The following is a 15,179-nucleotide window of genomic DNA, read 5'->3' on the forward strand; positions in this document are numbered from 1 at the left end:
GCGTTTTTTCTGCCAAGTTTGAAATGATATGTGTGTGTACCATTTTGTCACTCTATTAAGTGCAAACATAGTGGTTTTTTTCCTTGGGCAGTAGAAATTATTATATTGCAAACAGATGCATTGGTCTGTCTCAGTCCCTTGAGAAGCATGTTCTGTGAAACTGGGAACAAAGGCTCTTATAGATGGCTGTATACAGTCCTGTAATACAGGGATTTTTTTTTCAGGGAACAAAAAACTCACCACATCTTTTGCTGATTCCTCTTAGCTTTCCTCCTAGTAACTGCTTTTCTGATTCTGTTCAAGCTTGGTTTTTATGAGCTGGCTCAATCAGTTGAAGCCGATATATAATTTATATTCAACATGGTTTCTAATACTGAACTTAATCTTAAATACTGACAAAAGAAAGAGAGTTGTCCCAGACAAGTTTTAAGCTGTGTAATTTTAAATTATCATATTTTTCAGACATTTAATTTATTTGTTAAAGGTACCTTTGCTTTTCAGTGTACCAGATTTTTAGGTAGTATGTGCAGTAGTGGAAGAAAGCCTGTTGGTAAGGAGGATGCAGGCAAGCAGAAGAACAATGTGAAAAAGGGAAGAGTAGAGGGCTTTGGAAGTTTCTGGGATAAACTTAAAGCTCTCTCCACGGTGTAGGTGTGCAGTGGTGTAGGATGTGTTTTGTTTTTCCTTTAATGGATAATTTGCTACTCTATTCATGACAGTCTACTAGTTTCTAACTGCCAAATAAAAACTATTAGAAATGTTTTTGTTGGCTAGCAATGGCAATCAACATGCATTCAGCCTGGTCTAACAGGGAGGATGCTAGGCTAGGAGTTTAGAAAATACTTTGTCCTTAGCTTGTCAGTTGGCCTGCAGCAGGAACCTTGGTGGGTGTCCTTGTCAGAAAGGGCACTGGTTTTGAGGCTTTGTGTGTGTGTGCATTCTTCATTAAATAAGAACTGCCATAGCTGAGAAAGGTTGTAGACACCCAATTTTTGTTTCCACAGAGTGGTATGCCTGAGAATTTGTTTGTTTTTCACACACATTATTAAATCAGTTAATTTAATAATATATTTCTTATAGATAATATTTTAATGTTGATAAAATTATCTTTTTTATTTCATGTGCACTGACCACTTTGGCTTGCTAACAGCCAGTCAAGCAACCTCTGACAAATTTCTGAATTAGAACTTAGATTCTCCCCAGACTGGGCTCTTTTATCCATAGTAAAGATTTGCCTTATTGAGGGGTGCTCCTTCTGAGCCATCTATTAGTGGTTTTCCACTTGAAATTTAGTGACGAATTCCAATAGCAATGATCTAAGAATGTAAAATACTCTCTTCAGTATATTTTACCAAAGTCAGCTAAATGCATCACATGGCACCAAGGAAGAGGACTGTTGATGAAAGGAAAAGCTTTTTAATTTGCTTCATCTTAGAGCCTTTGAAGTGGAATCTAAAGCAGTTGAGGAGGTAGGAATGTGACTGCAAACTAGTTACAAGTACCACTGAAATTTTTTAGCATTTTTTTCTTTTATGTTGACAAAGTCAAGAGCTACTCTTCCAAGATACCAGAGTGCCAGCCTGTGTGGACCCTGTGGCACACTACAAGTACATCTGACTGCTTCTCTTGAAGACACACTGCGAAATAATAAACACTTGGTGATACTTCTGTAAATACTAAACAAGCTGGTCATAACAGAGATAAGGGGCTCACCTGGCTTTGCACACAGCACACAGTATCAAACAGACTCAGCAAATGGGGTTGCTTGAACATGTAATCAAACATTAGATGTAATCTTGAATTCTCTGTATTTCTGTTACTATGTTAGTGCTCTTTTAAGGTGAGATTCCAATAAAATGCTTTCAGAAAATTCTGGAAACAAAGGAGCTTAAATCAAACTAGCTCTTCTGTATGCACATTTATGAGATGGTTCATGCATTGCCTCCTGAGAGTGAACCAAGGTTGACAATATGGGAGAAGTGCTATTTTTTCCTAAGGACGCTTGCAGAAAAAAGAAACTGTGAGCTGGGTGTAAAATACAGTGACATAAGAGAAACAAGCTTATCACTTCTCTCTGAGTTGCCCTGTGCCTGAAAAACACCCAGTGTTCCTGGAAAAAGGAGTAAGGCAGGATTGGTGCCCTTTGTACTTCTTTGTTGTGGGATTCTTTGGAGATGGTTTGCTCTGCATGAGTGAGAGGACCTCCTCAGCAGCTTCTGGCACTGTGAGGGTAAGCTGTCTGGCTATTTGTTGTCATTTTTTTTGGACATTTTTGTTCTGAATTTTGTTCTTTTGCCAAAACCCTCCACTATTTTTGTTTTTCCACTTTTTTTGATTCTGTTTCCTCCCTGCTGCTTTGGTATAAGCAGTAAGGTTTCTGGTCCAGCAGAGGAACTTGGCTTTTTGAGATTACTCCTTACAGGAGTGAAAGTCTGTGGGCTTTTGCCTGAGCCTTTAAATCTGTGCTTCTGACTTAGACCCCTGTTCTGACCATATTTGGACTCTGAGCCCAAGTAAGTAGGAACTTGTCAGCAGGATCCTCTTAGCATTTCTGCAGCCACAAGATCAACTTCTTATTGCGCAAGGCAGATAAGAGGTCAAGCATAGTTTTCTATTGTGTGTCCTTCCAGAGACATGAGAGTGAAAAATTCTGGTTTAATGTTACCATTTTTCAGAAGAAAATGGCAAAATTCTGTATATAAAAATGGCATATAGTTTTATATATCTATAGGTAGATGATAGGTAGGTAGGTAGGTAGATAGATAGATAGATAGATAGATAGATAGATAGATATAAACTGATGTCTGTTGCAGCCAAGCATTATGAAAAATAATTCATGGTAGATTTGAAAGAAGAATGTAATGGAAAATAAAATAGCTATGGCCTTTGAGCAAAGTTCTGACTTTGGGTCCTGGGTTACAACTGATGTACTGTTTGACCATGAAAAATTCTCTCAACATCCAACTCTTTTTCCTCCATCTGCAAAATTTCAATATTTGACCAGTCTGAGGTGAATATGTTGACAAATGTTTGGTCTCTGATGTGCTTTAGAGCTGCTAAGACACTTGCCAATGAGTTGGAACTGTGGTCCTCTTACTAAGAAGACTAATAAAATAGTTTTAGTTTAGAAGGAAGTATTGTTCTACTACTCAGCCTATTGCCTGAAATAGCATTCTGGGAATATGCCACAGTCAAATCATTGTTTATTGTAAAAAAATCAAATACATTGTTTTGTTAAGGGCTTATAAATTATTTTATTACCTGAGACAAAAGATGTGGAATTGTGAGGCAGCTTTCTGAAAGTAATGGCATATGTTTGAAAAATATGATCCACACTGAGTCATAGTCTTGATTAACTATAGTTGCTGTAGTTTAACTTAGCAGTTTATGGCTAATAGTCTGACTCTAGCTAGGAGTGCCTATTTATATTTTACATAATCTATTTGTGAAATCTTCTGTAGCTGTATTGCTAAGCAGTCATGTTTACAGTTTGTCACATCTAGCAGCCTGGCTGTTGTGAAACTTCCTCCTCTTCCCTCCTCCTTCACCATAGGATGCCTGTATGTGTGTGTATTCCTTGAAAAGCACCCAAATCCAAACATGCTTTTTTTCCTTAAATTAAACTGATCTTTGAGCTATCTGCAGGTGTATTTAGCTGGTGAGTTGTTCTTCAGTGTTCCTTTTTTTTTTTTTTTTTATTTTGCTGATGGTGTGTTCTGGGAGAACAGATCTAAGATGAATATTGGTTGAAGCGTGAGGGATAGAATCCATACTATGTTTAGATTATGTTATACTTTCTCTTCCTATTAAATTGGCAAGAAGTTTTAATTTCACTCATTTGAAATGATCTTCATTCAGCTGTTAGGTACCTGAAGGTGCACTTGACCCAGTCAGCAGCTGAGCAAGGTTTTAGTCTGCTCAGTACCTCTTTTGATTTACAACTAAAATTGTCCTTTGCTCCTTAGACTGACACGTGCAGATCACTGCGGGCTGGGAATCCTCTGATGGGAAGAACTGAAGGATTGTGAGTCAGGTCTTTGCAGAGGGAACTGCCTGGGCTGATTGCAGATGATTCAGAACAGGATCAGAATTATCAGATATCACAGCCTTTTGGTTGTTTGAGGAGGTTGGATTGAAGGAGTGGTGTGAGGAAACGAGCAGTGATGATGGTAACCTCCTCAAATATTGCTAAAAACTCCACAGCTCTAAGGGGGGTGTATACTAACAGGATAAATAGAATTTCTTACACATTTTCAAGTTGGAAGTGTTTTATCAGACAACAATTCAGCAACAGTATATGCTCAGAAGCCTTTAATGTGCCTAGAGTAGATTTTCATGTGGATAAGTACCCAGTGAGAGGTTGTCTTAGCCTAGCATAGAATAAAACTACTTCTGGTTTGGAAAGAAAGTTCTTTCCAAGGATGGCAGTGTGTGCTGTCCTCTTGACGGAGCTGTGTGAAAACAATTACCTTTACCTAATCAGTAAAAAGTTATATAAAAAGATTATTATTGGACCAGAATATAATGTAAAACTAGAAACTGTAAACCAACATTTCAGAAAATGTACAGTAGCCTCCCCACTTCTGAAAGGGAAAAAAAATTCCTGGTAAAAAGCTGGGGTGATTCATTATAACTAGCATAAGATTTTGGGTTTTGTCATGCAGCATATGAACCACATCTAGAGTTGCAAATGTTTTTCAGTGAAATAAGCACATTAATTTCAAAATGTGGCAAGTTGGTTTTTGGATTTGTTTTTTCCTTTTTAGGTTTTTTTTTGATGAGTAAGATTTCAGTATTTGAAAGATACATTTTTAATTAGAAAATCTGTCTTTAGCATTCTCTTGTAATGCATTGCTGCATTGCTTCAAACAGAATGATTTCTAGGACAGCCTAGGTGATTGCCTTTGAACAGGCTGATGAAAGCAGTGCTCTTCAGCAGTTTTATATAGGACAATGTGCTAAATATGTTTGTAATATAAATCACATCATTCAGGCGTGTACAGATATCAGAGCAATGTATATATTATTTGCAAGAGCAATTCTGCTTTTATTTAGCAGTGAACTGATTTAGATTTAGAGGGAGCTAGGTGCTGGTACTTTAAATTACTTTTACTGCAGTTTCTAATTTCTAAGCCATTTACCTACTTGCACTAAAAGTTGTCATCTAAACACTTTCCACCCCTTGGGGTGAAATTCCAGGGTTTAGTTTGTAAATTAGCTATTTTACATCTGGTAATTAAGACAGACCTGATCTATGTTTTGTCCTTTTGGATATGAAATTACTTTCTCGGAAGGCCAGTACCTTCAAGTGTAAACACTGGTAATTCCAGCCTTGTTACATTTGTTTTTCTTTTCCCACCCCCGATCCCCAGGCATGTGTTCTCTGCATTCAGCTCTTGAGTTTATCTCAAGATGAACTTGGCATGACAGTTACTTCACACCCACTGCCAGGTTAAAAATAAATCTTAATATGATTACAGTGACAAATGCATAGTCAGTAATGAATATAATTTTAAAAAATATTTTAAAAGAGCATTGAAATTTATCTCTTGTTGTTTTGCAGGCTTTTGAAATTTGAAAGGTTCACATTATCTTTTTTCCCTGCATTTCCTCTCTGCAGCACTTCGTCAGTTTACTCAGTTGTGGAAGGGGATATAGGGGGTGATGAAGTAAGTTTTGGTTGGCTCTTTCAATGATAGAATAGAGCCTTTCATGGCATAATCTATAAACCATAATGAAGCTGATGGACTTTGGGTCAAGCTAGTTAAAAACCCAATCTGTATTTGGAAAACGCCCTGCAGACTCTTTGAATGCTGTATCTGGAAGTTAAATAAATGCTCTTAACTACGGCTGTCGTTCCTGTGTTATCTAGTGGTGCCTAAACCTGGCTCCCTGCTCTCCTTTTGTTGTTTGGTGAGGGGAAAGCCTGGGTTGCTGGTTACAGTACAGACAAAGCTGCTTTGCTTTTCATCAAAAAAGTGCAAGCTGCCTTATGACATTCAAACCAAAATCTTGCCTCATCCTATGGCAAAATACATACAGCACATTGTGTGTGCATACAATTGGGGGTGGGGGAAGAATATTATCATAATATGATGATGCATTTTGCATGAAGCTCTCCAGAATGCCTCATTTGAGCTTTTGCCATTGTAATTCCATGTATCATTTCAGTGTTAAGCAATGCCCCAGGGTCAGAAAAACCTATAAGATGCAGCTGGTAGTTAACCTATGTGTCACTAGTCTGCACAGAGGATGTAGACCAGAGCATTTCCATATGAATAACGCCATCTGTTTTTTAACTCCCTTGCATTTAGTTCTCAGCCTTCCCCAGTTACAGGCAGTGCCCTGTATCTTGTTTCAGTTTCTTGTCAGAAGTGCCCAGTCACAGCCTTTGTGACCCAGAGGGTCAGAAAGCAAGAAAGCGTGTCTGGGGCTCACGTTGCCAGAGCTGACGTAATGAACAGGGAGAGCAGGGGAAAGTTGAGGCTTCGGTTTGAGAGATGCTAAATAGTGCCAGATGCTGGACTGATGGGATAGCTAATAAGAGCTGTAGTGGTAGACCTAGGGAGGGGGAAAAGGGGGATTAATTTATTTTTTTCCTCAACCTGAGGACCCTACAGGTTTCCAAAGACAGGCATTCAGGACCACATTCGCATTTAAAATATAACTTATTACAGTGTTTAGAACATTTTGTTGGTTACTTTTTTCAAGATACCTGCAGATCATGCATGTGATATTAGGTTTCTCTAATCACAAACTCCAAAAGAGCTGTTTAATTCTCTTTTTGCCCAAATTTAAGTGAGACACACTACTATGTAACACTACGTAATTTATATTTTGTTTTTTGTCAGTTAAGACAGTGCTGTTTTTCAAGTAAAATGCTAGATTGCTGAACTTTTTGAAAGATTTATTTGCTTGTGAATAGGAAATACACCCTGAGTAATGGATACTGAGTTTCAATCTTGGCAATGCTGATTTGTGTGGGATCAAGATTTTAATTTTGAGTAGTTTAATGAGGACCAATGAGCCTCAGCTGTGTCCTGTTGGGAGCTGGTTATAGCATAAAAATGCTGTAAGATCCTTCAAGAGTAAGTAGGATCCTCCTCCCTTGTAAATGTCTCAAAGGTACCAGTCAGTGTTGGCTTTGATCATTGCCAACATTTGAAATCTTGTGATTCCCATGTTGTCACGGTATCTTTTTGTTAGATGTTAATTTCCCTGTATATAGAAGAGCTGCTACATCTAGTAATTTTTTTTATCCTAGTTTTTTGCCCTCCAAAATGGCATTTGCAGATGAGTTATGAACACTAGGATGGTTTTTAAGATACTATGATTGTATTAGCTGATATAAAAGTTTTTATTTTTTGACTTACATATTTGCCAGAAGACACTCTAGTAACCTTGCAGATACAAGCCTTGTTTAGCCCACCTTAGTGAAGTAATTCTAACACATTTTTTAAGGGCTTGTTGTAAAAATAATGAACTTCTATATTATGCATACAGGACCAAAAAAGTAAAGTTCCAGTGTCAAACCAAAAGGATTGAGGCAGTCCCCGGGGAGTAAGTGGAAGCTGCAGGAAAACAACCCAGATGGTACCTGCCTTGCTTTGGGTAACAGGGAGCAGTGCCTGGAATGTCTGTGATGAGAACTCCTTTGCACACTCAGTGTTGGTGCTTTGAAGGCTGTTTACTCATAGCAAGGGGGGTTTCTGTGCTCTTTGTGCTTGGCAGGATTTCAGGGATGCTGTGGCTCATGCCTCCAGGCAGCTGGGGAAGCCAGTGATTGAGGACAGAATCCTGAACCAGATCCTCTACTACCTACCTCAGCTCTACGAACTCAATCGGGACCTCCTGAGGGAATTGGAGGAGCGATTGTCTCACTGGTGACTATCAATGAAGGGATTCCACTCCTTTGATGTTGAAATTTATCTGGGGGCTTTATGTGACTGTGATAATGGTTTGACTCTTGTTTGTGTTTCATGTACCTTCCTAAATGTCAGAATGTACTTTGAAAGTATAGGAGATTATTTTTCATTTAGATGTGCTTTTGTGCCATTAGATGCATCCCAAAAGGTCCAGAAGGCATGTCAATACGTTTTTGTAGCAGTCACAGTTTTTATTTGAAATTTCATTTTGAATTGAAATTTCTGGCCCCTGCATGAGTATGATAAGTGCATTGATTTCATTAGGGAAAAAGGAGGCTGTTCTGAAGACTGGTTTGCATTTTAGAGGTAGTTTAGATCTACTTATCAGGCACAGCGCTGATTGACAGCCACAATCCCTCTGAAGATCATTCTCAGTTACCACTGGTGGGTGGAGCTGTACAAAACTCACTGACAAAGGCACTGCAATGGGTAAGGACTTTGCTCACCTTGAACTAAAGTGTTCAAACAGTTCAAGCCCTTTTTAAAAGACTGTATATGAAGTGGTTGTCATCTAACACTAGTGTGTTGACGTGTGCCTAGTAAGGTGTTTCAGAATGGCAACTGAGATGGGAACCTATCTGCTGTAAGCATTTTGTTCAGAGCATAAACTAGCACATCTTACTCTGAAAAAGAGAGATGTTTTGCTGTAGGGTTAAGATGTATGCTATTTTTAGCTCTAATTGCATCTTTTTTGTTGTTGTTCATTTCTAGGCTTGAGCATCAAAGAATTGCTGACATATTTGTTAAAAAGGGTCCCTACCTAAAGATGTATTCAACTTACATCAAAGAATTTGATAAAAATGTTGCATTATTAGATGAACAGTGTAAGAAGAATGCAGGATTTGCATCAGTAGTCAAAGACTTTGAGGTATTGTATTCTTTTTTAAAGTATAACCTGGTTTGTGCCGTCTTAGCAGTTGTGATCCTTCAGTGGGCTTTAGAAACTGTCCTTAATTTGTTTGTGTTTTGGTGATGGGGTTTTTTCTGCAGTCTAGGCTTAAGACAGGAAGAAGACAAGAGGCCTTTTGAATTCTGCAATGTTGCAGATTTGGATTTTTTTGAATGCAAACTCAAGATAATTAGCATTTTTGAAGCGTGAATCTTTTAATTCTGTGTTGTCTTTAGAGGTGTGGATTAATTAAAACTCCTGCAGTGAGCACTCCTGTCTTCTCTGCCCTTTTGCCTAATGAACACTGACAGCGATCACAAAGGAGCATGTTGCCCTTGCTATCCTGTTTCCTTTATTTCTGGGAAGCTTCACCTCTCTTCCTCCTAGGTCAAAGCACCTGTTTTGAATCTACAGAATATGAGTGCTAACTAGTGTCTTTCATGCATGGGTAATTCTGCATGCAGTCTTCCACATGGAAATGCTTGCTCTGTAGTGTGGTGCTTAACACTGTGGCAGTATCACTTTTCAAAGATAAAAAGCTTATCCAGTATAATCAGTAGTTGTTTGGAGGCATGTTTTCTTTTGCTGGAACCTCTGACTGCTGTGGAATTGTTATTTATTTTGGGTGTTTCTTTCAGATGAGCCCCCGCTGTGCTAGTCTGGCCCTCAAGCACTATCTGCTCAAGCCAGTTCAGAGGATTCCCCAGTACAGGCTTCTGTTGACAGGTACAGTCAAGCTTTTTGCAGGCTCCAGAAGCCAGTCATCACATGCCCCAGGACACCTGTTTTCAGACAGTTGTATCCATCTGTAAAGTGTGTTTGTCTGATTTCACATATGTGAGGCTTTTTTAAAACAAGTCACAGTATGTGAAGCTCTTCTTAAAACATTGCATGGGTTTAGAGGCTTTTCTTGCTAATATTGATTGTGGTAAGATACACAAGCAAAGTCCTAACGTTTACAGCACTGTGGTGTGTTCTGATGGTAGATTCAACAATACATAGAAAACATGAAACCTGTGATGGTTTTTGCTAGAATCTGTGGTAATAGAAGCCTGTAACTTCCTCAAAGGGTTGAAATGCTCCTGTCCTGCTCTGGGTTTTGGTTTTTTGGGGTGATGGGAGTTTAACAAATGAAAAAGGCTGTATGGAAAATTGGAGCAATGAGAAGAAAGATATCTATGCAATTGTGAACTTTTGTGAGCTGCTTCTCCTTTCTTCCCCACCCAGGTATTTTGTCTGTAAAATCCATTCTCTTTTAAAGGCAAAACACATGTTTTTAGTGCACACCAGTAAGTGCTTAAGACTTGCTACCAGAGCCAGCTGAGGAGCTGATTTGTAGCTAGGAAATCTGGGCTCTGTACTCTGTGCTGGCACTGGTGTGTTTGGGTGGCCTTGAGCGAGTGATCTCCATGATGCAGTGGGGTTTTCTGTCTGTAAAGGGAGGGCACTGACAGAGGCCTCCTTTGTGAAGTATTTTGAGATGTGTTTGTTGTAAGAGTGGGATGGCTCCTGTAAGGATTTGGAAATACTTAAGGCATTGTTTTTGAGAGCCATTGCTTCTTGATGAGCAATTTAAAAATAACCTCTGTTTATGTAGTAACTGCAAAATAAAATGCTCCGTGACCTTTTTTTTTTGGCTCTGTAGCAGCTCATTGGCATTTCCCCAGCATGTACTTAGACTAGTGATGCTGTGGCAGATTCAGATTTAAGTGTTATAGAGCAGTTTCCAAATTATTAACACTGACTTTTTTCATTTTAATCATCTTGTTAAACTCAAGGTGTTGAAAAAAGGGGGAGAACTCTTATTAAATGGAATACTTTATAGGGGAAAACCTTAATTATACTTAATTGATAAAATCAACCCATAAAATACATTGGGGGACTTGCTTTATTTTAAAGGGATACTCACTTAGGACATGGTATAGTTTGTTAAACACCTCAAAATCAGTGGAGCCTTGGGTAAGTTGACAGGTTTTAATTGAAATGGAGTTTGGTTGAATAGGGGATCAGGATGGAGCAAATGCCATTGTCAATATACACAGCAGAGTGATGGAGGGCACTGAAACAAAGCTCAGATGTTGAAGGGGAGTTCCTTGTGATGATGAGCTGTCATTGTGGCTGGGACAGAATGTTTTAGACCTGAAAAAAGCCTCATCCTGTGCTGATGGGGGTTATTGTGGGGGTCCCCGATGTGCAGACCTTACTGTGGCTGCCCAGCTTTAAATACACCTGCAAATGCTGCTGAAAGGAATGGGATTGCCATACTGGTGGCAAATTTAGAAACATAATTTTCTCTTGTTCTGTGGGAACAATAAAATAGATCAGGCCAAGAACTTAATGATGCTGGAGCTGGAGAGTGATGTTTTGGATCTGTTTCATTTTCAGCCTGTTCAGTCTTTTGTGCATGTATGCTGCCCTTGAGTTCTGACTCTTCCCTGTCTCTGTGGATCACCCATCTGCTTAGTTACCTTCCAACAGCTCTGTGTAATAGTGAGCAATGCCTCTCTAAGCTTGTGCTATATGAACATCTGGAGGACGTGCAAAACATTTGTATCTCTTGTTGCAGTGGGTGAGATGTAGCCATGGAGCAGCTGCCTGGGCCGGAGATGGGGGGGATCTGTGGGGAGGAGGGCAAGAGCAGCAGAATGAAAATAATCCAGGAAATGAAGCTGTCAGGCCTGAGTCAGCAGGGATTTCTTCCTATTTAGATGTTCTGTGTCAGTGGGACAGCTTTGTACTGGTAACCTGCTGCTACTCGGTCACATCACAAGATTGTTGCGGTGCTTTGAAGTGGAGTTACTTTTGTGCTAACAAAAGCAGGAGCAGGTGGACTCATAAATAAGCCAAGGAGATGAACAGTTTAGCACTGTTTCTGCTTAATTATACAGCTTCTCCAGTCCAGTAAGTGGACTTCCACTTCTTCACATAGTGGCCCTGAGTGCTGTACAGTAAATATTAGATGCCTTATGGGGGAGTCTAATCAGAGGCCTCTGATTTCTGAGAGAAATGAAAGAGGTGATTCTCTTCTCCCTCTAATTTGAGTAGATTACTTGAGACTGTGCAATATGAACAGGCTCTTGATTGTCATAGGATAAGCCTCTCTCCTCTTTATCACAGCATAAGGTTGGCAGAGAGTGCCTTTTATTATCCTTGACTTGGTTATAGTGAGGGGAGGCTGAGTGGGATGAAAAATTAGCCTTTTTGCACTCTGCAGCTTTGCAGGTTGGAAATAGAGTTGTCAGACTCAAGGCCAATTACATGTAGTGGAACAATTGCTTTGAGTTTAAATTCATTACATTAGACAGAACAAGACAAAAAGTAGCTAATGACGCAGAAGATAATTTTAAGCAGAAGAAGTGATAGCCACTTCCCCCAGCAAGTGGGAAGAAAGAACTGGGGGCTGCTGTCAGGTAGAAGTAGGCATACAGAAATTTTCATCACAAAAACAGTACTAGTGTGCTTTTATGTTTATTTTTGCTGTGCTTTGGAGTGTCCAGCAGAATTAAGAATTTCTGAAGGTATAATTAAGGTCTTTGTAGTCTGAACAACAAAAGCTTATTTCAGAGGAGATTTTTTTTTATTTTTTGCAAAGACATTAAATGCCATTTCACCTTAATATCTGACTTCTGTATTTATTTAATCTAGGAATACTTTTGCAAAAATTTTACTGCAACATTTTTCATGTCTGTGAAATCAGCTTGTCTGTATAGTTTATGCCAGTACCTCCAGAAGGCTGTTGTAAGCACAGAATTTCCAGTGTGTATTCACAGAAGAGACTAAAAATATCTGTTCTGATGCCTCTCTGAAGCTGAGTTTTAGCTGTGAACTGAGGTCCACTTATCAGATAAAGAGAGTACTAAGATGAAAATTACCTATTTATCACTTTCAGGATTTTACAGTTGTTTTATTGGCTGCTGCAGTTTTGTAAGACAAAGGCTGCCTTTGGTTTTAAATATGTAATTTTAAATGAATGCTGTTATGTTAAAAATCTTGATTTTACCTCTTCTATTCACTGATTATTTAATTTAAAATGCTTGAAAATGCCCATCCAAAAATGGATTTGAGTAATGATGTTTTGGGAAACGTTATAAAGCATGAATATGCCAAGAAATAACTAGTTCCCATCTTGGGTCTCTGGTTTTATGTTTCCACTGCAATTACTTTGGATGTTAAATTGGATGTCTTCGTGTACGAGGGACAGTGTCTTAGAGTGCCAGCTGTACATTTGCAGATGAGGAAATTATACCCACCTTACCTCTTGTTCCCAGCCTGTAGAGGTGAGTGTGTAGTTTGGGAGTCTTATTTCTGTATGAGCATTAGGGACTCATTTTTTCTACTGGGAGATTCCCATTGGAGTCTTTTGTACTAGCTCCAACGAACATCAAGTTGCAATTGTAAAGCTTTAATTTGTTGGCTTAATGGCGGAGTCCAAAGAGTGCTCTGGCACAGCTCCAACTTTAGAGGCCACCCATCCCCAGGAAGGGCAGAAGAGGGCACCTGGTATTGTATCTGCGACAGGTTAAACCAAATTAAACTTGGTGTGAACTCTTCCCAGTTCCTTTCAAAATACCTCCTGTTAATTCCCCCTCCCCCCCCATACAAGCCTCTTACAAGAACACCCCAAGGTGAAGCAAGATTAACTTTTAAAAATTGAATATATGGCCACCTAAATACTGCATAGCTACTACAGCACAAGATTTTGAGGGACATGAAGGATGCAATATTGATGGAGTACAGCAGACAAAGTTTTGGTCCAGGTCAGACTTGTCTTAAAAGATCACATGTGCACCAAATCCTGCTAATGATCAAGCAGAACTCTGAGGAGAGCAGAAAGCTGAGTGTTCCCATGGCCCAGCCAATCGTGCTTCCCAGAGCTCCCTCCCTGCCTCCCAGCCGGTTCCTCTTCCTGCACCCCAACCTGCTCTTCATGCTTCTCCCTTGGATCCTCCCTTAGGTCTCTGCCAAACAATAAAATGTCAGTGCCAAATGTTTCTCTTCCTGTAGTTCTGTTTTTTTCAAAGCTTTCATTAACTGTGACAAGTTCTCTCACTTTTCATGGCAATTCTACTACAGAAACATGTTTCATAATTCCCTTTTAATTTTGTGCATAAGGAAAAGATTACAATGCACTGAATGGTCTCTGAGGGGCACGCATGAAGCAAGACATCTTATAAAGGCAGGAACAATTGGCTCCTGATCCTTTTTGAATGAAAGAATGAATTTGGGTAGGGCAGGCATATGGGAGTTGAATTATTTCACTCCTACGTACGTGAAGCTTGTACAACTGAGAAGCTAAAATTGAATGCTTACTACATTACATGTAATTAGTTTTCATTAGATCTGCCAGAATATTAATACTTCATTTAAAAGGTAATTATAAATCAGTATTTGTTGACTTTATCAATCTAATGTATATCTCTTGGAATGTTTCTGGTTTGGTTTCTTTTCATTTTAAGAAGTTCAAAGATTACAGAGTACATGATTGATGTTTTACTGAGGATATATATTAAGCTTTGACAGAGTATTGCACTTTTTGATGAACTAGACACTCAGCCAGGGAATGGAAGCTCGAGGGGGATGTCTTCATGTATAGTCATACATTTGGAGTTAATTTTAGCGAAGTAAAATATATTTTAAAACTACCAGGACTTTAATGGATCGAGGTTGCCATCTCGTGGTTGAACTACAAGTGTCACTGAAAACTGAAAATGCCTATTTGAACATTGAGGGAAGTATATTGTTTTTAATACTGAAAAATATTAATCTTCATCAGATCTTCTGTAGTGGACTATTTTTTAATAGCTCCTAGAGACTAGTTTTGGTGTTCAGACAAATATCTATAATCTTCGAAAGTTTTTTACATCAGCTTAAGTGTAAATGATTGCAAGTATGTACTAATTTTTCACTTGCTTGTTTTTTTCTGGAATAATGTATACAGTATATCACTTTTCACTAGAGAAGACCACTGTTTCAGTAACCTATCTCTTTGCTGATATACTTTCTTAATGGAGATGCTAGTTTTCACTTTGTTATTACCTTGACTGATTTAAAAGATAAAGTAGTAGATCGTTGTCAATTAGGTTGCAGATCTGAACAGCGGATTTCCAGGAAAAAGATGGGGCTTACTACTTTCTGGTGTTGTTTATTTATTTAACAAAACTATCTCTATATTCTTTTTTCTTTATACAGATTATTTAAAGAATCTTTTAGAAGAATCTGCAGACTATAGGGACACTCAAGGTAAATGTGTCTTTAAAGAAATAACAGCATCTGTACCAATGTTTCAAGATTTTAAATGCAAAGTGCTAAGTCAGTAATATAAATGTTTTCTATTTAGTTCTAAGTTTCTCACCAGAGATACTAAA

General features: G+C 38.7%; 1 protein-coding gene across 2 annotated transcripts in view; it reads left to right on the forward strand.

The window, feature by feature from the left end:
* The window catches only part of FGD6 (FYVE, RhoGEF and PH domain containing 6), a 72,922-nt gene that overhangs the window by 32,637 nt on the left and 25,106 nt on the right, over positions 1 to 15,179 (forward strand). For both annotated transcript variants that reach the window (XR_009274747.1, XM_058804868.1), the window contains exons 6-9: positions 7,732 to 7,883; positions 8,637 to 8,793; positions 9,453 to 9,540; positions 15,004 to 15,054. Coding sequence is in view for 1 of the 2 variants with exons in the window: in XM_058804868.1 (XP_058660851.1) it covers positions 7,732 to 7,883; positions 8,637 to 8,793; positions 9,453 to 9,540; positions 15,004 to 15,054 (448 nt within the window). In the remaining variant the exon portion in view is untranslated. The remainder of the gene's footprint in view (positions 1 to 7,731; positions 7,884 to 8,636; positions 8,794 to 9,452; positions 9,541 to 15,003; positions 15,055 to 15,179) is intronic.

This window comes from Ammospiza caudacuta, chromosome 5, assembly GCF_027887145.1.
Source record: "Ammospiza caudacuta isolate bAmmCau1 chromosome 5, bAmmCau1.pri, whole genome shotgun sequence".
NCBI classification, from domain to species: Eukaryota; Metazoa; Chordata; class Aves; order Passeriformes; family Passerellidae; genus Ammospiza; species Ammospiza caudacuta.